The sequence below is a fragment of the Lepidochelys kempii genome, chromosome 4 (genome assembly GCF_965140285.1).
Source record: "Lepidochelys kempii isolate rLepKem1 chromosome 4, rLepKem1.hap1, whole genome shotgun sequence".
Taxonomy (NCBI): Eukaryota; Metazoa; Chordata; order Testudines; family Cheloniidae; genus Lepidochelys; species Lepidochelys kempii.
Window position 1 is genome coordinate 127,672,913 of NC_136383.1, and position 25,986 is coordinate 127,698,898.

Below are 25,986 nucleotides of genomic sequence, written 5' to 3' on the forward strand. Positions count from 1 at the left end.
GGAGTACTTTGCATTTGTCCTTATTGAATTTCATCCTATTTACCTCTGACCATTTCTCCAGTTTGTCCAGATCATTTTGAATTTTAATCCTATCCTCCAAAGCACTCACAACCCTCCCAGTTTGGTATCATCCGCAAACTTTATAAGTGTACTCTCTGTGCCATTAAATATTGTGTACCCTCCTGGTTAGCAAAAAGTAGTACCACATTGTACCAACCAATGAGAATCAACCTTTCTTTCGAAAAATCATTCAGAAGTACAAATGCAAAACAGGATTAAAACTGAATATTTAAACCAAAGTTTCCTGCTTGCTGATTTAAAACAATCCACCCTGACTGCTAGTGAAGAATTCAATACAGTAAAATAGTGACTGGACTGGAAAGTCTGTTTTCTGTGCATCAGAAAACCAAGATATGCATGTGATAAGTCGACTGTTTATACCTACCAATGCTTCATTTTTTACCATTGCTTGAAGCCAATTGAAATCGACACTTTTAAATAAGACAACAACAAACAAGCTCTGAGGGTTATATTCATTTTCAGAAAGTGGGGCTCCCTCTGGATAGGTCATCCTTATGGTAGTTTTGTTACCAACATGATCTGTGTAGCCCTGAATTGGTGCATCATTTAATCTAAAAAAGTGAAATAAAACACATTAAGTAAACATGGTATCTGATGTCATTAAAATACCACACAAGTGACTTTAAATACCTAAGTAACAAGTTTTAGTTGGCTCACCAAATTTTATTTGAACATAATACATCAATAAATTACTCCCCTGGTAACAAGAACAAACCTCAATGGGTGGCCTCGCTCTGAAAAGCAACCATACAAATACTATTGCAGTGTTCGTGTTTCTTGTTGCCCCATAGTTCAACTAGGGCTCTGAGGGGCAAACAGCAAGCTTACTGCATATCACCCCTGTAATAAAAGGCTCTTTAAGTCAAAATTACAATGACATCTCAGGAATCCCAATGTCCTCAATGGGTTTGCACAATTCTAACAGACTGGAATTTAGGAGACAAGGTGGATGAGGTATTATTGTTTATTGGACCAACTTCTGTTGGTGAGAGAGAAGTTTTCAAGCTTAAACAGAGCTTTTCTTCAGGTCTGGGAAATTAACTCAAGCCACCTGTACACTACAAAATTAAATTGACCTAGCTTACGTTGGCATACAGCTGCCATAATAATTACACTGCTTGTGCATATCTATATTTTGCTCCTTGTGTCAGCAGCGTGCCTCCTCACGAGGCGTGCTTGTACCGATTGTACTGTCAGTGTGGGACATTGTGGGATGGCTCCTGAAAGCCAGGAACAGTCAACATATGCAAACAGTGTCTACACTGACACTGCTTCGACCTAACTACACTGACCTTGACTCTACGCCACTCTGGAGGTGGAGTTAAGTCAGCGTAGCAGGGCAGTTACAGTTACAGTGACAATCCAGGAAGTTTTTGGAAAATGTAGGGGACAATTTCCTGGTGCAAGTGCTGGAGGAGCCAACTAGGGGGAGAGCTTTTCTTGACCTGCTGCTCACAAACTGGGAAGAATTAGTAGGGGAAGCAAAAGTGGATGGGAATCTGGGAGGCAGTGACCATGAGTTGGTCAAGTTCAGGATCCTGACACAGGGAAGAAAGGTAAGCAGCAGAATACGGACCCTGGACTTCAGGAAAGCAGACTTCAACTCCCTCAGGGAACTGATGGGTAGGATCCCCTGGGGGAATAACATGAGGGGGAAAGGAGTCCAGGAGAGCTGGCTGTATTTCAAAGAATCCCCATTGAGGTTACAGGGACAAACCATCCCGATGTGTCGAAAGAACAGTAAATATGGCAGGCGACCAGCTTGGCATAACAGTGAAATCCTTGCGGATCTTAAACATAAAAAAGAATCTTACAAGAAGTGGAAGATTGGACAAATGACCAGGGAAGAGTATAAAAATGTTGCTCGGGCATGTAGGAATGAAATCAGGAGGGCCAAATCGCACCTGGAGCTGCAGCTAGCGAGAGATGTTAAGAGTAACAAGAAGGGTTTCTTCAGGTAAGTTGGCAACAAGAAGGAAGTCAAGGAAAGCGTGGGCCCCTTACTGAATGAGGGAGGCAACCTAGTGACAGAGGATGTGGAAAAAGCTAATGTACTCAAGGCTTTTTTTGCCTCTGTCTTCACAAACAAGGTCAGCTCCCAGACTGCTGCGCTGGGCAACACAGCATGGGGAGTAGGTGGCCAGCCCTCTGTGGAGAAAGAAGTGGTTTGGGACTATTTAGAAACGCTGGACGTGCACAAGTCCATGGGGCCGGATGCGTTGCATCCGAGAGTGCTAAAGGAGTTGGCGGCTGTGATTGCAGAGCCATTGGCCATTATCTTTGAAAACTCATGGCGATCGGGGGAAGTCCCGGACGACTGGAAAAAGGCTAATGTAGTGCCCATCTTTAAAAAAGGGAAGGAGGAGGATCCTGGGAACTACAGGCCAGTCAGCCTCACCTCAGTCCCCAGAAAAATCATGGAGCAGGTCCTCAAGGAATCTATCCTGAAGCACTTACAAGAGAGGAAAGTGATCAGGAACAGTCAGCATGGATTCACCAAGGGAAGGTCATGCCTGACTAATCTAATCGCCTTCTATGATGAGATTACTGGTTCTGTGGATGAAGGGAAAGCAGTGGATGTATTGTTTCTTGACTTTAGCAAAGCTTTTGACACGGTCTCCCACAGTTTTCTTGTCAGCAAGTTAAAGAAGTATGGGCTGCATGAATGCACTATAAGGTGGGTAGAAAGTTGGCTAGATTGTCGGGCTCAACGGGTAGTGATCAATGGCTCCATGTCTAGATGGCAGCCGGTATCAAGTGGAGTGCCCCAAGGGTCGGTCCTGAGGCCGGTTTTGTTCAATATCTTCATAAATGATCTGGATGGTGTGGATTGCACTCTCAGCAAATTTGCGGATGATACTAAACTAGGAGGAGTGGTAGATACGGTGGCAGGTAGGGATAGGATACAGAGGGACCTAGACAAATTGGAGGATTGGGCCTAAAGAAATCTGATGAGGTTCAATAAGGATAAGTGCAGAGAGGCTGAGGGAGCTGGGCTTGTTTAGCCTGCAGAAGAGAAGAATGAGGGGGGATTTGATAGCTGCTTTCAACTACCTGAAAGGGGGTTCCAAAGAGGATGGCTCTAGACTGTTGTCAATGGTAGCAGATGACAGAACGAGGAGTAATGGTCTCAAGTTGCAGTGGGGGAGGTTTAGATTGGATATTAGGAAAAACTTTTTCACTAAGAGGGTGGTGAAACACTGGAATGCGTTACTTAGGGAGGTGGTAGAATCTCCTTCCTTAGAGGTTTTTAAGGTCAAGCTTGACAAAGGTCAGGCTTGACAAAGCCCTGGCTGGGATGATTTAACTGGGAATTGGTCCTGCTTTGAGCAGGGGGTTGGACTAGATGACCTTCTGGGGTCCCTTCCAACCCTGATATTCTATGATTCTATGATTCCTGCACTTAGGACGGAAGAATCCAATGCACCGCTACAAACTAGGGACCGAATGGCTAGGCAGCAGTTCTGCAGAAAAGGACCTAGGGGTGACAGTGGACGAGAAGCTGGATATGAGTCAACAGTGTGCCCTTGTTGCCAAGAAGGCCAATGGCATTTTGGGATGTATAAGTAGGGGCATGGCCAGCTGATCGAGGGACATGATCGTCCCCCTCTATTCGACATTGGTGAGGCCTCATCTGGAGTACTGTGTCCAGTTTTGGGCCCCACACTACAAGGATGTGGAAAAATTGGAGAGAGTCCAGCGAAGGGCAACAAAAATGATTAGGGGTCTGGAACACATGACTTATGAGGAGAGGCTGAGGGAACTGGGATTGTTTAGTCTGCGGAAGAGAAGAATGAGGGGGGATTTGATAGCTGCTTTCAACAACCTGAGAGGTGGTTCCAAAGAGGATGGTTCTAGACTATTCTCAGTTCTAGAAGATGATAGGACAAGGAGTAATGGTCTCCAGTTGCAGTGGGGCAGGTTTAGGTTGGATATTAGGAAAAACTTTTTCACTAGGAGGGTGGTGAAACACTGGAATGTTTTACCTAGGGAGGTGGTGGAATCTCCTTCCTTAGAGATTTTTTAAGGTGAGGCTTGACAAAGCCCTGGCTGGGATGATTTAATTGGGGATTGGTCCTGCTTTGAGCAGGGGGTTGGACTAGATGACCTCCTGAGGTCCCTTCCAACCCTGATATTCTATGATTCTATGACAGGAGCGAAACTGAAGTGTAGGCATTTCTATAGTTACTTTAACTTAAGCTGCCATATGTTGACCTAACTCTATAGCATAGCCTAAGGCTATGTCTATACCACGTGCCTTCTAGTGACACAGCTGTGCCGCTACAGCCAGACCACTAAAAGGTGCAAAGTGTAGCCGCTCTTTGTCGGCAGGAGAGAGCTTTCCCGCCGACAAAATAAATCCACTCCCAACAAGAGGAAGGAGAGAGCACTTTTCGTCAGTAACACTTTTGTCATTCAGGGGTGTGTGTGTGTGTGTGTTTTTCACACCTCTGAACGAAAGTGCAGTGTTAGACAAAACCTTAACCTCAAAGTGTTACTGCTAAATGCATGACGGAACAGGTTGTTTAGCAAAAGAAGTTAACACATATTTCAAGGGACTAATCAAGGCAAAGGTTAACATCTTTCCAGTCAGAGGGAGGAAAAGGCAGGGAAAGCAGCTGAGAAGAGGGGCTATTAGTGGGTTATAGATGGCTGTAATAAGCCATAAATCCAGTGTCTCTATTCAGTCCATAATTTTTAGTATCTCACAATTCTATTGGTGACAAGAAAAGTAGTATCTCTGCAGGGCTAACGAGAGTAAAAAGCAGTCAAGACTTACTTTTGTCACTAAAATGAGCAAGCAGTCTATATTTTACATTGCACTTGTCATCTTTTAATTTCAATGAGTATTTAAGATGACCTCTAGCGAGCCCATATTATTCTTTGCCCATGTCATCACTCCCAAACCTTTTTTCTTTTTCTTTTTTTTAATAGGAACCTCAGAATTGGTTTTCATTTAAAGAAGACAGTGGTTTATTTCATTGTTATTGACTGCTTATTATGCTTCTGTTATACTATGTGTCTTCCAGAGTGTGTCAACAAGGCAGGTGCATTGAAAATAAAGCTATGTATCACAACTCTGAAACAGAATGCTTTCTAACACTAGCAGATCCACTTACCCTTTCACATGAAACACTTAATACTAGAAAAGCAAGATAACTGATCAACTCCCCCTGATAACCAGAAGGTGTAACAGGTTATTTCAAAAGCCTACATTAGAATGATCAGACATCTATTTACTTTAGGAATTTATATAGTACCAACTTCATGTGTACATTGTGCTTTGTCCGTGACTGCAGTAATTTCCAACTCACTATTTTTATTATCCATGTTGTGTGGTATCTGGTGTCTAGAGCAGTTTCTCAACCCACAGGTCACTACCTAAAAGTGGGTCGCATGAATGTACAAAAGGTTCACAGCCACCCCAACCCTGAGCCCCGCCACCAAGGGCTGAAGTCATGGAAGTCACATAAAATCACGGAATCAGTGACCTCCATGACCTAGCCTTACCGATTAGCCAATCGAATGCAAGGCGGGAAGAGTTATGGGAAAAGAGTGCTGTGTAGAGTTTCAAGTGAAGAGTGTGTTTTAATCACAAAATGGGTCTTTAGTTAGTGAAATGGATTAATTTTTTCAACTGTGCTGTTGCAACTGCAAGTACCAATGATAGTAGGAATTCATCACAACCTGGGAAGAAACGTAATCATAGGTACAACCCTGCTTACTTAAAGTTTGGGTTTTCATTTACCGAGGACTGAAATGGTGAATACAGGCCACTGTGTGCCATCTGCAGTGAACTGTTAGCAAATTAAAGCCTAAAACCATCAAATTTATGTAGACATTTGGAGACAAAGCACTCTAGCTATAAAGACAAGCCTCTTCATTTTTTCAAATGAAAAAGCAGATTTGGAAATGTCAAAAAAAGCATCTGAACATGTATTTACTGTCAGTGAGCAAACACTGCATGCCTCTTACCCTTGTTGCACACCGCATTGCAAAAAAGCTCACACTGTCGCTGAGGAGTTAATTTTACCTTCTGCTATTGACACACACACTAAATTGTTGGGCGAGTCAGTGGCAAAAAAATTAAAAGCAATCTCTTTCTCCAACAATACAATATGGAGAAGAATCTGTGATATAGCTCAGAACACACCAAACTGCAAACAACTGATCATCTTTCAGTAAGCAACTGTTTTGCTTTACAACTAGATGAATCTACTGATGTATCAAACCACACTATATTGCTGGTTTATGTGAGGAATGCACAGAAAACTGATTTGCCAGAACAGTACTTGTTTAGTGCAGATTTGCCTATTTCTGTTACTACTGCTAATATGTTTCTTGCACTGGATAATTACTTGGAGTTGGTGGGATTAAGCTGGTCGAAGTGTGTTGGTGTCACATATGATGAGAGAGAAACATTCAGTAGTTGCTCAAAGTATCCCTTTGAAAGCATCCAATGCAACATGGAACTATTGTTTCCTGCACAGGGAGGCATTAGCAGCTAAAGACAAGGCACCTGAGCTTCAAGAAACTCTTAAAAATGCTGTCAAAATAGTCACTTACATCAAACAAAATACCAAGAAATCATGATGCTTTCAAGTTTTCTGTCAGAAAATGGGCAGTACTCACGTACATCTGCTTTACCATGCTGAAGTTTGCTGGCTGTCCCATGGCAAAGTGTCTCAAATTTAAAAATGAGTTGGCAGCTTTTCTTGAAGAAAAAAAGGCTCACCTGGCAGAACGCTTCAGTAGCAACACATGGTTTGTTTGTGCTGCATATCTGGCACATATATTTGATCATCTGAATTATTTGAATCTGTCTTTACAGGGCAGAGAGCACAATCGCTTGCAGCTAACTGACAAAATTGCTGAATTTAAAAAAAACCCTCTCTGTGAACAAACATATTTCAAATGATAGGATGGACATGTTTCGTAACGCATATTCAGAAAAAAAAATTTGAAAGATTCCACTAGCCAGGAAGTACTGAAGAAAACGATCAGTAGTCATTTAACTAAATTGCACACAAGATTCTGCAATTACTTTCCAAACAACCTAAGGGCAAAGAATGGATACAGGATCCGTTTGGAGTTGTGTTGGAAAACATGAATCTACCTAAGAAGAAAGAATCTCAGCTGGTCAAGTTATCTTGCATTCGCAATCTATAGAGAAAATATACTGAAATGAGCATTCCCCAGTTTTGGTGCAGTGCTGCTGTTGGAGAACGTCCTGCTTGCCAGTCCTTTTGCCTTTCAGTACAACATACTTGTGCAAAGCTGGATTCTCTGCCTTGACTCAACTGAAGAATAAAAGCAGGAATAGACTGGATGTTGAACACAACCTTCAGATTATGCTGACTAAAATTACACCAAACTTTGATAAACTTGTCAAAGAGAAGCAAGCTCAAGTTTCTCATTAAGTGGAACCTAGAATTTATTATACTGTTAATGTGTTCCTGTTAATGTTGATTTCTGCCTTTAACTTTCTGGATATTGAGCTGCTTTAACTTTTTATTACTGTTATTGTTATTATTGGTGTTGTTGTTACATACAGTGGGTAATAAGTATTTTGGGGCCAAAATACGTGCATTTTCTACTTTCTATTTACTGGATTGAGACTGGCCATCAATGTTTACAAATGGGACCTGGTCCAAAAAAGGTTGAAAACCACTGGTCTGGAGCACACTGAAATAATGATATATTCCTGGTCCCTGCAGTCTGAATTTGAGTAAGTTTATCTGATTCACCATATTGTGAATATTGTAAAGACAAGTAATATTAATAAAATACTTTCAGTTTCATAAACTAAGTAATAAATGGAGTCTGAGACTCCCCTTTCCCCTCTCAAAAAGAGAGGCTGTTTGAAAACAACACAAATGTTAAATTACTTTGTAACTTTAGACAGAAGAGAAATATGCACCTTATAACAATATCAAACTCATTCAGCACATGGCCTAGCTCCAATCCACGAAGTATTCCACCACTTCCTACAACAACACAACGCTTACAGTGTTTTGACTTCAAGTTCTCGGGCAAGTCATACTCAGGTAAGAGTTTTAAGAGGTTCTGAAGTTTATCAGAGTTCTTGTGAAATCCAAACGGGGGTTTGTATTTAAACACAGCTTCATGTCTGTTTATATCTTCTCTTACAAAGGGAAATATGTTCACGCTGTACTTCTCAGCAAATAATCTGTCCATCTCCTTCTTCACAAAAGAAGGTCGACATTCTCCTTGCTGTATGAGTTTGGCATATTTTTGTGCTCTCTGAAACAAGACGGTATATAAAATTTAAGTCATACAAGCTAGTACATTTCAGTATTATAAATATAGCATCTCCTGTCTGAAGCAACCTCCCACGAGGTCAATAGACATCCGTAAATTAGCAGATGTAGGTTTTAGAAAGACAAACCAAACTGAACCACCAACTGTGGGAAATTTAAAACTAGTCAGTTAAAACAAGGAGCTTCCTGTTTGTGGGGTTATCAAGAGTGCAGGTTTCAGAGTATAACTTACCTCTTTCAGGTGGAAGATTTCTTTAGGAGTAAGTTAGAGTGCAGGTGCAGTCAGAAAAATTACTATGTAAAATGGTACCTTTTTACAAAGCTTGTCTGCTTCCTGAACGTTTTCAAGCAATGACTGGTTATTTTTGTTCATGGCCAATAGAGCTATGGGAAAGGAAGATGGTTTTTGCTCTGCCTTATCCATCAGTAACAAATTTTTCAGCTAAATTTTGATTGCAGAAACTGTACTACCAGAGACACGTAAGCTGGAAAGAAAAACTCCGTCACATCCAAGACAGGACTTGCAGCATTTTGACTTGTGAACTGATTTTAATCTAGATGTTTATGGTCATTTAAAAAATCCCACTATAACCACGCTTAAAATGTTCACCTGGAAGTGAAGGGTCTAAAGTTCTCCTTAAAATGAAGATGAAGTACCAATATAAAAACCTACAGTACCAGCTTTCAGCTGAATCTTCCCCTGCCAAATAAATGATAATCTGTCTCTTTGAAACAAGATCCTCCTGCACATTTTTAGAGAGTAGAACCTGCAAATTGGGGTCTGGTACGAGGGGGAAGCTTTAATACAGTTCAAAGGCAAAGATGCCATTTTATCATTGCTCAACAAATGAGAAGATTTATCATAAAAACAAGAACAAAATGGAAAGGGGGGAGGAACAGAGGCAAGTAGAAAACAAAGAGATGTTTGTGTGATATATGTGGGAGAGTCAAAAATGAAAGCCTGATGTTAAGATTATAGAAAAAGGGGAACAAAGAAAAATGGAAAAAGGGGAGGTTTTTTAAAATTGCAATTAGAAGAACTCCACAGATGTGCAGAACAGACCCTACAGGTACCAAAAAATTTTAAGCAGGCCCAGGGTGTTTTAGACTTCTAATCAGATGTTCAGAATACCAAATTCTTCCTTCTTCCCAATGCAGGGTGAGAGTCAGCACCTTTGTGTTACAGTGTAATAGCAAGCATAATGTTTCAGTTTTTAGAACAACTCCCAAGCCTTCACACTCTCCAGTGTGGCACTACAGAAGCTGGTTTTTAAGTCTGACTAATCATCCCATCCATTCTGCAACTTGCAGCAAGGTCAAAGGCATTCTGTGCATGCAACTGGCAAGATAATCAGGCCACAGAATTCTGTATACATATCTAAGTCCTTTTCTTTTCTTGCAACCTTCCATAAACTTTTTCAAACTATGTATCATATCTGTGATGGCAAACATTACTCTTTCATAAACCATTGTTTTCTTCCTCGTTAATTCTATTCCTAAAACTCTATAATTTTCTCTGTGTAAGTCTCACTGCCTACATAAGCATAAGAATTGAAAACAGCCTCTCAGTCCAGGTAATGGAGCATATAGAAAAGTAAATTCATCTGCCTGCATTGCAGGACTTCAGCCTACAACTCCATCATTTCAGGTCCTGCGGTGAACTTTCCAACTCTACACAATACATCAGTAACATTTGCTAGATACAGATAAAGACTAGCAAACCTTTACACGTTCAGGGTCCACATAGTGCATTTTCTTCATGTCACATTCTTCAGGGCCAAAACGTAACTTGAGGATATAAAGGAAGTACACCACGACTGCAAGCAGTATAACAGGTCTAAAACGAACAAGAGCCAGTGATTACTTTTAGAGCAGTGGGCCACTGCCAACAGTGCAGTTATTTCTGAACTACTCCTTTGTGAAGCTGATAAAATGTGAGCAAGTTCAAAAAAATAAAAAAAACCTATAAAAAAGCATGCTTAAATGCAACCCATACTGAGACACTCCACAGTCCTAATGCTGTAAGCCACATTCTTCCTCGCCCCTTCAAAGCTTTTTGCACTAACTTGGATAAATACTGTAATATGGAGACTGGTGCTCAAGGATGCTTTGGCTTTGTAGCGTGGTTCTGCACTGGTAGCGGTTACTTTAAACTAAATGACCTTGATGTGTCCTGCATCAAATTGGACTATATCAACAGGCTGCTCTCTGTAAATTTTGGGACAACACTAAAGTACTTTTTGTTTTCTTTAAAAAGAATAGTTTTGCTTCATTCTTAAAAATGGCCAAAACAAACACTACTCATGTAAAGAGTGCAGTTGCAAACTGGGTTTTCAGTGTCAAAAATACTTAAAATGTTTTTGGTGCTGAAAACCCAATCTGAAAACTTCAGAGGCTAAAATCCCACACCTGGGTGTTCAAACCACCACCTAGGGGCCACCAGATCTATTTTAGGTTACTTGGAAGGCCAGAATGCAGGATTTATAAATTTAAAAAGACACCCAGACACCCAACTTTCCGCCCTATACTAAAAAGCCAGCATTCCTAGAATCATTTTAATCCAGGTTTTCCTCAGTGGTTTGAGCATGGTAATGGGCTACGTGAATGTTGAGTATTATTACTGGGAACTACTATCTGAACAACATAAGTAATAAGAACTACCGGTCAGCTGAGCGCTGTTACCTTAGATGGAGCGTTATAGTTAGGGCCCTACCAAATTCAGTCACAAGATTTAAAAAAATAGTCAATTCCATGATTTCAGCTATTAAAATCTGAAATTTCACAGGGTTGTAATTTTAGGGGTCCTGACCCATAAAGGAGTTGTGGGGGGCTTGCAAGGTTATTGTAGGGGGGGTTGCGGTCCTGCTACCCTTACTTCTGTGCTGCTGCTGGCAGCGGCACTGCTTCAGAGCTGGGCAGCGGGAGAGCAGCAGCTGCTGGCTGGGCGCCCAGCTCTGAAGGCAGAGCCACCGCCAGAGCAGCGCCGAATAAAGGATGGCATGGTATGGTACCCTTACTTCTGTGCTGCTGCTGGCAGGGCGCAACCTTCAGAGCCGGCTGCCTGGCTAACAGCCACCGCTCTCCTGCTGCCCAGAACTGAAGACAGTGCAGAAGTAAGGGTGGCAATATTTTTGGTGACCCCCCCTAAAATAACCTTGACACTCCCTGCAACTCCCTTGTGGGTCAGGCCCCTCAATTTGAGAAATGCTGATCTTCCCTGTGAAATCCGTATAGTACAAGGTAAAAGCACACTAAAGACCAGATTTCACGGTCTCGGACGCATTTTTCATGGCCATGAATTTGGTAGGGCCCTAGCTATAGTACACTTTAAATATTTATTTGAAAGTATTTTAAACAATAGTTTCTGTCCTCTTGTTCCACTACCATCCCTTCCCCACAGACACTGGCTGGGATGATTTAATTGGGGATTGGTCCTGCTTTGAGCAGGGGGTTGGACTAGATGACCTCCTGAGGTCCCTTCCAACCCTGATATTCTGTGATTCTACGATTCTATGACACAAGCCAAAACTGTACCTTTAATTTGGGACGTCAGAGAGAGTAATTATAAATTGTTACTATTAAACAGTTATGACTTTATGCTCCCCCCTGTCCCGCGTGCTAGTTCCCCTAATGGGAGCTACTCCCTAAGAATGTTAATAGACTATGTTTATTAATATTTATTCCCTTGTTCCGAAAGGGATTAAAATAAACTATAAAGAACAGATGTCTTTTGTGCTGCGAACATATGATGGCATGTGATTGTCCGGCCTCTAACCTCACAAAGCATGGGATTAAAGAATGAGAGAAGGTTACTTCCTGTAACTGGAGGTTCTTCGAGATGTGTGGTCCCTACCTGGATTCCAAACACAGGTGCGCATGCATGCCATGCACTGGAGCCAGAACTGTTCATAGTAGTCTCTGTTGACCTGCACATGCCTCAACCATGTGGCGCATCCAAGGGTTTAAGAGGCTGACACCCCTCCAGTTCCCTCGGACCAGGAAGCAAATGGAGCCCGGAGCATAGGAGAAGAAGGGCGGGATTGGAATCCAGATAGGGACCACACCTCTTGAAGAACCTCCAGTTACAGTAAATAACCTTTTCTTCTTCGAGTGATGGTCCCTATGTCAGGATTCCAAACGCAGGAGAATAGCGAGCAGCGGTCAGTAGGGAAGCAGGCATGAGGGCTCTCGAGAAGACCAAGTCTGCAGGACAGCATGACCAGCTGCTGCATCCATCATCGTTGAGGGGGCAATGGCATAGTGAGAGGAAAAGGTGTGGACAGAGGACCAAGGAGTTGCCTGACATATCTATTGCCACGGAACATCCGCAAGGAAAGCCAACAGGGTTGCACACGCCCATGTGGAGTGGTTATGACGCAACGGGAGATCCATTTGGAGAGGCACTGGGAAGAAAGGGTGCAACTCCGACAGCACTCTGTGATGGCGATGAGGAGCCAGTGGGCCACTCGGAAGTCACGGATGTGGTAGAGATAAAAGGCTAATGCTCGGCAGACATCAAGGGAGTGGAATATGCACTCCACGGGGGAGGCGCATGGCTTAGGGTAGAAGACCAGAAGGTGTGTACTCTGGTTGAGGGGGAAGGAGGAAGTCACCGTGGGCAGGAACTCAGGGTAAAGACGTAAGGAGACCCTGTCTTTGTGGAAGATGGTAAATGGCAGATCCGCCATCATGGCGGCCAGTTTGCTGACGCATCATGCGGAGGTGATAGCCACTAAGAAGATCACCTTCATGGAAAGATGGGAGAAAGAGCAAGTGATGAGGGGTTCAAAGGGAGGCTTGGTGAGGACAGAGAGAACCAGATTCTGAACCCAAGAGGGGATAGGCCTTCGTACTAGGGGAAAAGCATTGAGAAGGCTGCAGAGGAAGCGGGAGGTTATCGGATTGGTGAAAACGGAGAAGCCATCCACAGGAGGAAGAAAGGTACTGAGTGCCTCCAGGTGGATGCAGACTGAGAAGTGAGCGAGGCCTGACTGGCAGAGATGACAGAGGTAGTCCAGAAGAACAGGAATGGAGACAGAGCCTGGAAAGATGTGATGGCAGCGTGCCCATGAGCTGAAGCGGTGCCACTTAGCCATTTCAGTGAGGATGTCTTAGATGGGGTCAGAACAAGCCTGGTCTACATGCGAGCCCCATCCAAATACCAGGCCGTGAGGTGGAAAGGGCTCGGATTGGAGCAGGAGGGGCTCGTCCGCTGGAGAGAGGAATCTCGGAACAGGCAGGGATCCAGAGCGCAGCGGAGAGCCAACGAAAGGCAGCATGAGCTCATCTGACGGCATCAGGGGTGATAAGCATGCCAGAGTGCGCAGGACTGGGTGGGACAGGCCAGAAGGTCCTGGCGGTGTCGACCGCGCCGAGGGCGAAGGAGGTGGCCCAGGTGCCGAAGCAGAAGACAGTGCCAGTGGCGTACAACGGCTTTTGGAACAGGAGCATCTACAGCTGCACAAGACTTCTTGCCTGACCTAGCACGGCTCGGGGAGGCAACACTGCATTTAGAAGCTGTCCCCATCGGGTAACCGCTCTTATGCTCATGCTTCTTGTGCATGCAGTGGGGTTTCGGCAGGTGCAGCAGTGCTGCACGGGAGGGGCCCAGTGAAGTGCTCACCACCGGTGTCGAGCACTGTTCCAGCAGATCTGGTGGAGCCATGTCCGGTTATGCACGTGGATGCATTGCTCCTCCATCAGATATTTGCAGAGGTAAGGTTCACAAGCTGCTCGAGTCCGGGCAATGAGAAACAGTACAAGGCAGTAAAGGCAACGAATGTGCTCGCCTCTCACTGAAAAAGTAGCGAGGGCACAAGTCACAGTTCTTGAAGCTGCTTTGTTGGGGCATAGTCCCCAGGCCAGGGAGAAAGAAACCCCTGAAGGGGAGAAGTCCAAGGAAAATTAACTAACTACTAAAAACTCACCATATACTCACTAAAAACTCACTCAAAGAGCAGTTCTCTTGGCAGGGGTTCCAACTCTGGCCAGGCGGCAGTAAGAGGGAACTGTAGTGGCGTCAACCCGCACAGCCTCTTACCGCCTCAGACATACCACACAGTTGACACACAAAGCACGTGTGGGTCAATGGACACTACTCTGATCAGTTCCGGCACCAGCACATGGCACGCATGTGCACCTGCGTCTGGAATCCAGATAGGGACCATTACTCAAAGAACAACCTTGACTTAAGCGTTAGTTCACATGAAATGCAGCTAATGGAGGACTAAGCCTCCAAGGTGAATGCAACATCCAGCACTTTTACACTACTTAACAGCATCCTTTTTTTTGCAAACTCAGCTTATTCAAATGTACCATAAGTGTATGTATTGCATTTGTCTTTTATTTTAAAGCTACAGAATCCTGGAGTGTGCCAGATGCTTTACAATTAAAAAAAAAATACACAAAAATACAAAGCAGCAAGCAATGTCCCTTCATTAAAGTGCTTACAATCAAGATTCTGCCAAGATAGAGTAATACACAATAGAGAAGAAGGGATGAGAAAAACAAAGGCTACAGTAACAAGGTCACACATTTAGTCAGTTTTGCTTATACGCACACGCAGTGTGTTGCGTGAGGTTTTTTGTTTTTTTTAATAATTAGACATATGTAGGTCAATCAAAAATTGCACAGAATTTTACAACCCACCACAGAAGTTCTACGGAGACAAAAAATTGATTTTATATCATTATTGCTGCAAAAAAGTTTCAATTCACCTGCTATTGCTTCTGAGAAGGCACAGCCAAGGTGTTTTAGACTGATGGAGTCCTTGCCAATACTCAGCTATAAAAAGTGCATTTTCCTAAGAACTCATGATTTTTTCATATATTTTTACCCAGAACAGAATAAATAATGTTAATTAAGTACTTTCTGACAAAGACTATTGTATAACAGTAATGTTACAATGTCAATAGCCTGTTTTGTCATGTTAAAACACAAAACCAAAAAATGCTATTTGGTCATTGATATCTTAGAAACACTTATACGATAAAGAATCAAAATATTTTTAAATTGACCGTTACAAATGCATATCGTTCTTGTTAGTTAATTTGAATAATTTCTTGTTATTAGGAAATCTGGTTATTGATTTTTGAGGTTTAGTTGTTCATTTATTCCTATGGAACAAAAGCCAACCATTACAATTTATGGATTTTTATACACAATAAATAAATATTAGTTGTCAGTCACTTACAGTAGCGTAGATAATTTTTAATAAATTAATGACTGTATATTTGGTTTCTGCATGTCAGAAGTAAATATACAGTAAAGCCAAAATTTTCACAAATGAGTGACTAAAGTTAAGCTCTGAAGTCTATATTAGGCATCCTAAATAATACCTAGATTGTTAGAAGTGCTGAGCACCCAGCAGCTCCCATTTGACTGTCTTTGACATAAACCTATTCAGTATATGCCAGCCAGACAGCTATTTTAATAAGTTCTATGTGAAAAGCGAAGTTTGCTAATCCACATGCTAGTAAGCTATAAAAACACTGGCAGGTTCTCCACACTTCACAAAGATTTAATGGCCCACACTGTGATGATGTGCCTTAATACAAATATATATCTTTATTTTTTTATATAATTTAGCATTTATACTAATATACTACTAGCTATGAAGTATTATCAAATTAGAACTAACTACAAGGGACAAACATTTTTGGTGCAATATTTTTTAAAACAATTGTGTTTAGCAAGTAAATGAACAATGGGAAAATTCAGTGATCTACAATGCATTTCCACTGTACTCTATTTTCATCAAGTATGACACTATGGAAGCGTCTTGGCAAGATGATTTATTGGACACAAAATAAAATTGATATTCCAGGGCTTGCTACTAAATTCTTATTGGGAGGTGGGGAAATGGGCTGTGTATATTATATATACAAAGAGAGACAGAGGATGGCATCTTGAAAAAAATGACACAGGCACCCAACTTCCATTGGATCTCAATGTGATTGGGTGCTTAACTCCCTTTGGCAGATGTGATGATCCCATTCCCTAGGCTTTTATACCACACATCACTGAGGTATCTTCAGTGCTTACACCCTGCAGCATGTTTGATTAAACAGCAATTTAAATCTAATTTATCATGACAGAGACACACTTACTTGAGAGTACCTTTTAAAAACCAGCTTGGTCTTTTCATCTTCATGTGTGACCAGCTTTGGTTGATCACTTTTCAACTTCACACAATTATCTTCATCACTCAGCATTGCTGTAAAGAAAAACACACCACTTTAAATAAGAATCCTGTTGCTATGCATTCAAAAAGCTTCTGAAGGCATTCAATTACTATGAGCAATTAAAGTGGAAAGTTTCCTGGAATAGATCCGTGGTTTTGTTTACCCTGTTGTCAATGGTGAATCGCAGTTTTAAATTTCTGTATTGTTGAGAATCACTTCATCCCAGTGGGTTGCAATGAATGTATGAATTCATCCCAATCAACTCTCAACTGTATTGCTAGGAAGCAATTCTAAAAATATACAAGTGTTACTATTTACAAAGCATAGATTTCATGCGAGTTTAAATAATAGGAAATGCAACATTTTGAACTATATGAATTACATTACACAGAAGTTGTATAAAGCTATCATAGAACAGAATAACTGACTATAGTCTACATTTACACTTTATATATTACACACACACACACAAGCCCGATCTCCTATCCAAGGCAATTATTGTATCTCTAAATTCTATTCAGCATTACATACATCAATGACAACATACAAGAAAGTAATAAAATATTTAAAGTAGGGAGCCCCTGTAGAGACAGGGCAGGTGTGATGTATTAAATGACCAAGTTTCGAAAAGAATGTCTAAACGGAGGGTAAACCGAAGAGTAGGTTTCAATGGATTTATAAGAAAGCAGTGTTATCTAAAATACAGATAAATATTTTAGTTTATCCAAGAGCAGCTTAACAGGTAACTTGATCACAGTCTATAGGAACCTATATGGGGAGAATATCTGTGATAGTTAAGGACTCCTTAAATCTAGTAGAAAAGGGCATAATAAGATCCAAAAACCGGAGGCTGAGGCCAGACAAATTCAGACTAGAAACAAGGTGCAATTTTTTAACAATGAGAATAACAGACCACTGGAGCAACTCAGTCACTTGAACTCTTTAAAATCAAGAATGGATGCCTTTCCAAGGAACACTCTAGCTCAACCAGAAAATTACAGGATTGATGCAGAAAGTCAGCCTGGATAGTCATAATGGTGCTTTCTGACCTCAAAAACTATTAATAAAAATTGACCTCCTCCTCTGGAGTGGCTTAGTGTTTTCTGTTTCTTAAAGATAAATTGTGTCTCCTACACAAGTGTAATTTTCCCTATTCTACGTTATTTCTCAAAGATTCTGCTGCTATTTTGCTTGGATGTGAAAACGCTGTGCTGTTTAACTGCATTTACACACTGCAGGTATCATTTTGCAACACGTCTGTATGCTGGTGAAGTGCTCAGTCTCCCCTGTTTAGCCAATTTGAGTATTAAGAGACTGAAAATATTTAAAAACTGTCTTCAAGATAAATCTTTCTTAATTTGTGGGTTTTTACAAACTGATTTTCCATGGATGAAAATTCTATTACAGAATCTTGTGCAGTTTCTGATTCTGGTATTGATGTTTTATGTTAAGAAATATACTTACTATCATCAGTCTCTTAAAAAGAAGAGAGAAGCCCCTGGCTGCCAGAACCCCTAGCCACCTACCCCCACCACAGGAGCCCCGGGGCGGCTCAAGCCAGCCGACCAACCCAAGCAGCCCCAGTCTGCTCTGCCACAGACGCCCCAGCCCAGCATCCCACAGCAGCGGCTGCAGCCAGGAAAGGCAGAGCCTTCTCTGGTCTATTATACCTGCCGCCCATGATAACAAATGATGATAATAATTATGCCATGGTCTTATATAACATTTTTCATGAACAGACTCCAGAGCACTTCACATTATTTAATATATTAATCTTCACACTACCACAGTGAGCTGGGGGGAGTGCTATTATCCCCGTTTTACTGATGGAGAACTGAGGCACAGAGAAGGTAAATGACTTGCCCAAGGTCACACTGGAAATCTGTGGCAGAGCAGAAAATTGAACCTATGCCTCCCAGATTATAGACTAGTGTCCTAACCACTGGACCATCCTTCCTCACAAAATATCTTCACACATGGCTCTTGGATCTATTTCACATTTAAACAAAAAATATTCTCACATAACTCAGTGGGAAGACAAGAGTACTCAGCAAATTGAAGCATCCTCAGCTAGAAATGTTTTTACTTTGCTCCTCAAATATCTGCTGACTATACTGACTGTACAACAGTGATTTACTTATGCAGTTTGAAATGGCTGTGGGAGGAGGTAAACCGATTCAGAGCTCTTTCCTCATGTGCTTTGTAAGAATACCAGCCAGTTTGAGCACTCTTCTTTATGTTGTCGTAAATATAAAGGGAAGGGTAACCACCTTTCTGTATACAGAACTATAAAATCCCTCCTGGCCAGAGGCAAAACCCTTTCACCTGTAAAGGGTTAAGAAGCTCAGAAAACCTCGTTGGCACCTGACCCAAAATGACCAATGAGGAGACAAGATACTTTCAAAGCTGGGGGGGGGGGGGAACAAAGGGTCTGTCTTTCTGTGGGATGCTTTTGCCGGGAACAGATCAGGAATGCTCTTCATAACTCCTTAAGTTAGTAAGCAATCTAGCTAGAAATGCGTTAGATTTTCTTTTGTTTAATGGCTGGTAAAATAGCTGTGCTGAATGGAATGTATACTCCTGTTTTTGTGTCTTTTTGTAACTTAAGGTTTTGCCTAGAGGGATTCTCTATGTTGTGAATCTGATTATCCTGTAAAGCATTTACCATCCTGATTTTATAGAGGTGATTCTTTTACCTTTTCTTTAATTAAAATTCTTCTTTTAAGAACCTTGTTAGGATATAGATATTCAGGCCTGTCTGCAAAGGCCTGTACTTTAAGAATTTAGGTGTATTCTTATCACTTGGCTAGTTCTAGAGGTATAAAAGAAAGAATCAAAATCACTGTTTGCTGGTGTAAGGGCCTTCTCTTACTGTGACAGTCTGAGGCCCTGTGCTTAGGCTAAGGCCTTTGGCTGAGCAGCAGAGGCAGCCATAAACTAGGAAGTGAACAGTCACATCCTCACATTCCAAACTAGTCACATTGAAATAAGGTGCTATTGGGCTGTCAGGCACTATCAGGACAGGATTGTATTCCTATCACCTCCAGAGAAAGGGAAGTGCCTAGAAAATGTAAAAGGAAACTTAGTTTGATAGCATCCTGTCTGGCAAGAACTCACTTATCAATAGCTGGGATGTGAAATCCTCACTTCTGTATTGTTTTGTCATTATAGTTCCCACTTTGCTCTTGTTTGTCTGTATAATCTCTGTCTGGTTCTGTGATTGTTCCTGTCTGCTGTATAATTAATTTTGCTGGGTGTAAACTAATTAAGGTGGTGGGATATAATTGGTTACATAATCATGTTACAATATGTTAGGATTGGTTAGTTAAATTTCAGGAAAATGATTGGTTAAGGTATAGCTAAGCAGAACTCAAGTTTTACTATATAATCTGTAGTCAATGAGGAAGTGAGTGGGTGTGGGTGGGAGGGGGTGGGTGGGGGATATGGGAACAGGGAATGGGGGTAAGAAAATTGGAATCATGTTTTGCTAAAGGGGGAAATGGGAACAGGGAATGGGAGTAAGGAAGTTGGAATCATGTTTGGCTAAGGGTAGGAATGGGAACAGGGACACAGGTGTAAGGCTCTGTGGTGTCAGAGCTGGGAAGGAGGATACTAAGGAAGGAAACTGGAATCATGCTTGCTAGAAGTTCACCCCAATAAACATCGAATTGTTTGCACCTTTGGACTTCTGGTATTGTTGCTCTCTATTCATGCGAGAAGGACCAGGGAAGTAAGTGGGTGAAGGAATAAGCCCCCTAACAAACCTGCTTGATTTTTCACTGTTCTTAAGATCCAGGGGTTTGGGTCTGTGTTCACCTGTACCAATTGGTGAGGATTCTTATCAAGCCTTCCCCAGGAAAGCGGGTATAGGGCTTGGGGGGATATTTTGGGGGAAGACGTCTCCAAGTGGCCTCTTTCCCTGTTCTTTGTTTAAAATGCTTGGTGGTGGCAGCATACGGTTCAAGGACAAGGCAAAGTTTGTACCTTGGGGAAGTTTTTAATCTAAGCTGGTAAGAATAAGCTTAGGGGGGTCTTTCATGCAGGTCCCCACATCTGTACCCTAGAGTTCGGAGTGGGGAAAGAACCTTGACAGTGAAAAACAACATATTTTCCCCTAACCTCATTCTGAGCAATGGCAGAGCCTTTTTTACTGATTATTTTTAAAAAAATCCACCTGAGGCAAACATCCAGCATGGAAAAATTCATCCTCAATGGTTTAAGTTTGGCAAACATATAAGCAACTGAAAACAAGGTCTATACTGGAAAAAGTAGGTAACTTTAACTATAGGTCTTGAAGCCGGTTAGGTTTTTTTGCCCCACTGCTCCCCTTCCTTGGAAGGCTGTTCCAGAACTTCACTCCTCTGATGGTTAGAAACCTTTGTCTATTTCAAGCCTAAACTTGTTGATAGCCAGTTTATATCCATTTGTTCTTCTGTCCACTTTGGCACCCAACTTAAATAACTCCTCTCCCGCTCTGGTATTTATCCCTCTGATGTATTTATAGAGAGCAATCATATCTCCCTTCAGCCTTCTTTTGGTTAGGCTAAACAAGCCAAGCTCTTAGTGTCTCCTTTCATAAGGTAGGTTTTCCATTTATCAGATCATCCTAATAGCCCTTCTCTGCACCTGTTCCAGTTTGAATTAATCTTTCTTAAACTCCTTTCAGCATGACGCACTGTAGTCTCCCCTTTATCCAGTCCCTTACCCACCTTTCAATTCTCATATTAATCCCCATCTTCTCCAATTTAACTAAATTTGCCATGTGGAACTGTATCAAATGCCTTACTGAAATCCAGGTCCATGAGATCTACTGCATTTCCTTTGTCTAAAAAAAATCAGCTATCTTCTCAAAGAAGCAGATCACGTTCATCTATTGTAGAGTTGGACACACTACCTATTGTAAAACTATGTTGTATTTCATCCAAATTCCCGTTTATCTCTATATCCTTAACTACATTCTCTTTCAAAATTTGCTTCAAGACCTTCCATACAGCTGAGGTCTTGGAACAAATTACTTGCAGGCCTGTAGTTTCCCAGATCACTTTCTTCCCCTTTCTTGAAAATAGGAACTGTATTAGCAATTCTCTCGTCATAGGGTATGTCCGCCAAGTTTACAGATTCTTTAAAAATCCTTGCTATTCGGCTTGTAGTTTCATGTGCCAGTTCCTCTAATATTCTTGGATGGAGATTATCTGGGGCCCCCAATTTAGTCCCATTAAGATGTTTGAGTTTGACTTCCACCTCAGATGTGGTAATTTCTACTTCCATATCTTCATTCCAATAGCCACCCTGTCGCTACCCCTAAATTCTACACTAGCCTTATTAAAAATTGAGGCAAGGTATTCATTTAGGTGTTCGGTCATGCCTAGATTATCCTTAATCTCACCCTATCCTCAGTGCTTAGTGGTCCCACTTCTTCTTTCCTTGGTTTCTTTTTATTTAAATGGCTATAGAACCTTTAACTATTTGTTTTAATTTTCTTTGCAAGGTCCAACTCTGCTTGGCTTTTGGCAGTTCTCACTTTTCTCTACTCTTTCTGATTTCCAAGAACTAGCTTTCCTTCCTTCCCATCTTCCATTCCTTATAGGCTTTCTGCTTTCTCTTAATAACCTCTTTTGAGATGCTCGCTCATCCAGTTTGGCCTACAACTCTTCCCTATGACTTTTTTCTCCTTGCTTGGGATGCAGGCTTCAGATAGTTGTGGTCCAGTCTACTTCCCTAACTAATTCCCTTAATTTTTTAAAGTTTGGCCTTTTGAAATCAAGGATCCTAGTTGCAGATCTATTTTTGTTTTAAGTGCAGGTATCTCTTTGTTCTTTAACATTAGGCTTGGAAGAATTAGATTTTTACTGGAAACTGTTAGTGTAGGAATATAGGCCCACATTAGAACTGCGTAAACTATGGTTTTAAATTGAGTTTGAATATTAGCACAGGTGATAAAACCAAAAGCATGTGACCACATATAATGAAATCATGAGAAAGAAGAGTTGTTTGTGTTAAACTTGTAGTGATCCTTGAAATACCAGCATTATCTTATTTAAGGTTGAGCTGAGGTAATGGAAACACAGAAAACATGGTTAACTGGATATCAGGTACAGTGTTCAGTCTTAAAACTCCCTCATCTGGCTTCTGCAAAGGTCCAATAACAAGCAGTGACACCACTTGTTTATTATAGTGTGTAAGAAGCAAAGTTTTCTAGGGGTCTCTTTGACAGAGCTTTTCCTTACCCCTCTGGAGTCATGCCATGATGGAAAGGCATCTCCTGGGCCTGATCCTGTTAAGAGTAGCTGGCCAATGTTTATAACTGTATTGTTGCTAGAAAGTGGTATAGAAGTGCATATATGCTTGTATTTGTAATTTTGGATGTAACCAACACCAACTGACCTCTGGACAAATAAATGAATGCTTGTGTGGAAACTGAGTCATGGTAAACCTTAATAAACTTATTAAAGAAATTATTTCCAATAGTTGGTAAATGTTGCCTTCACTGTACGCACACAAGCCAATTAAAAATATTTCCATAGATGATCATCCAGATTTACAGATAGGCAAAGAAAGAAAAATGCTGCTGAAGAACTAGAGTTTGATTTAAAGATAGTTACTTTGTATATTTTGACATGTGATGTTGACAATTTTTGATTTAACAGTTATAAAGCTTTAACTTTCTGAATCTCAACATCTAGTCATTAAATAACTATTGTCTGACACCCCACATAATTCTCCGCAACTGTGAAAATTTAATTTGATAAAAATTGAAGAAAATGCTTAAAACCCATAATTTTGCACAATTGTGAACATTTAAACGGATAAAAATAAAAAATGCTTAAAAATAAACATTGATAATATCAATCAAAATTACAAAACAAAAAATCAAACTGTGCCAAGCCTATTTTCATTATATGCGGCCACAAGTCTTGAAAAGTTCCAAGACGCCAAGTAGTCAGAATGAAAGTTGGAGGGGAAGCAATGCAGTTCAAGGGCAGCAGCTTGGTTGGAATCCCAACCCTGGAAGTTACTCAGAGAGGCGAAGGACAATTCTTTTTTCTTCCTCCATTTCTCACTTACTACCCATTCTTTTTGGTGTATGAGCATCTCCATTTCCCAGAAAGTTTTCTATATGCCACTATCAGACTTTATTAAAAGAAACATATGAATATAACACCACAGAGCCTAAGTCAATAATACAGGAAAGAGAACACTCAGTGTAAAGTCCTCCCTTTTTCCAAATGCACTGGTCCACTTCCTTTTTCAGAGGCAAGAAACAATCATTTTATAAAAGAAAATAGTATGTTGGTGTATTTGTTGTATTTGGAAAAAATCAAATCAATAAAAAATAAAAATAATTTGCAGAAAAGATGTCAAAATTTTCTAGAAAATGGAAACGCCACCTTTGCTCATGATTAGGGATGATGAAATTCTGGTGTAGAAGTTTAAGCAACAGGAGGTGTTGAATCTGCAGGGCTTTTCGCATAAAGTTAAAAAGGAAGAAAATTAACGTGTTCTATTTTGTAAAATTATGAGTGTATTTTTAATTACCACCACCATACCTTGGGTTATACCAAAAAACTACTTCTGTGTAGTCAAGACCCTAGGACTCCTGGTTACAGATACCTGTGCACATGAACCACATGTTGGGATGCTCACCTTATCTGTTTAATAAAACATGCATAGATGACACCTAAGAAAAGGAATGCTTTTTTAAAATCGTTTCTACCACATTACACGAAATAAGGGCTTCACAAAATTGTAGAAGAGGTTCGGTACCATTTCTGATTGCTGAAACAGTACTGAACATGTGTCCTCAACTCAACTTTCAGCTAAACAATATTCTCCAGACATCTGTTATTTCTAGCGTAAAAGCCAAGACAAACCTGCTTTCACTTCCAACCTACAACCACTACCAAAACCCACACTCAGTTCTTCGAACTCCCATGGGAGACACAACCTTCCTTAAGATAAATATTTTACCAACAGACTTTACTTAAAGAATCTTAGGTTGGTGTGAATGCTGTGCTTGAGTTAACATTGGAGATGTTAACATTGTGGACAGTTTATTTGTGAACCAAATTTATTCAACTATGTCAAAGACACCACATATAATTGGAGACCTACGTCCAGGGCTAGTTTAAGTTTAGAGTGTCATCATCAGAATTTAGCTCATAGTACATAAAATAAGTTTTTACAAAAGCTAAGACCAAGAGAAACATTTCCGTTATCTCTCTTTTTTAAGTCCAACAGAAAGCATTTTAAACAAAAATATTCCCTTGTAATATCTGCAACCCAAACACTAAGTCTCAGCATGTAAGAGCCTGAAATTGAAGTCATAGTCTATGTTCACTGTCCAGAGAGAAATATAAATTAAAAACCCAAATGAATAGTTAAGCAAATTAGATGTTTTAAATGTTCATTTTTATTAACCTAAATTTCCATTTGCAACACACAAATAGATTTCTAATCTTTACAATATCTCTTTAAATGTGGCAAAATAAAGAAGCACACACACATTTTGATCACCCTTACAACTTCTGAGTTCAAACAACAGAAATAATCATCCAGGAAGGAAAAGGTTGTTTTCCCAAAAGAAATTCTTAAACATTTTTCCCCTCACATATTTAGAGGTCTAAAGTAGCATTTTACAATTATAAGGTAGAATGGCAAAATGCAGAAGATAAGCAGAATTACTATCTTCCTGGAGTACTTTTAACAGGGCCAGCCTTAGGGAAAATGGAGCCCCGGGCAAACTTGTATTTTGGTGCCCTTTCTTTGAGTTTGAGAACAGCAGCGTGGGGCTCCAAGCAAAAGGGCCAGCTCCTGGCCGCAGAGCCCGGCCGGGCTGAACAGGAAGGAGTCCGGGGCTCCCCTGGCTATGCACCCCCTGAACACCTAGCAGGAGAGCGGGTGCATGAACACCATCCATACCCACAGGAAGGGGGGACCCAGGGGCTAGCCCACTGGCTCTGCAGGGGTGAGCCCTGCTGCCTGTGCCTCCCCACCAGGCTGGCAGCTCAGGGCAGCATTGCCCACCGCCTGCCCAGGGGCTCCAGCCCCGGGTTCACCCACACTCACCCTGCTCCAGCAGCCTAGGCCCACCAGCTTGCAGCACTCAGACAGCACTCACCTGACTACAGCACCCTGAGTGGCTCCCCACATCACGAGGCTTTGTAAGGCTGGCCCTGACTATTAAAGAGGGGCAGAGTCAGGGAAATGTGTTTTAATAGCAGAAGAAGCTATTTCTTTCCACTTTGCCTCTTTACTGCTTCAAATTACAGCAGCAAAAATACACACCAACCATACACTCAAATGCAAACATACATATTTCAGGGGAAACCCAAAACAACATAAGCCAAAAAAAATTTCTCACCTCAAAAATAGTGCTGAGAAAGACTCACATCCGTTACAGACTCACCTCCACAATCTTAGCAAGTCTATCATTTGGAGAA

The 25,986-nt window shown here is 41.2% G+C and overlaps 1 protein-coding gene across 8 annotated transcripts in view; it reads right to left on the reverse strand.

The window, feature by feature from the left end:
- The window catches only part of ST3GAL5 (ST3 beta-galactoside alpha-2,3-sialyltransferase 5), a 68,766-nt gene that overhangs the window by 39,638 nt on the left and 3,142 nt on the right, over positions 1-25,986 (reverse strand). For 4 of the 8 annotated variants that reach the window (XR_012158767.2, XR_012158768.2, XM_073342845.1 and 1 more), the window contains exons 2-5: positions 16,482-16,578; positions 10,086-10,200; positions 8,003-8,346; positions 446-632 (exon numbers count right to left, since the gene is read on the reverse strand). Coding sequence is in view for 6 of the 8 variants with exons in the window: in XM_073342845.1 (XP_073198946.1) it covers positions 446-632; positions 8,003-8,346; positions 10,086-10,200; positions 16,482-16,576 (741 nt within the window). In the remaining 2 variants the exon portion in view is untranslated. Of the gene's footprint in view, positions 1-445; positions 633-8,002; positions 8,347-10,085; positions 10,201-16,471; positions 16,579-16,709; positions 16,837-25,986 lie in introns of all 8 variants that reach the window. The other 4 variants (XM_073342849.2, XM_073342846.2, XM_073342844.2 and 1 more) reach the window with 3 other exon arrangements.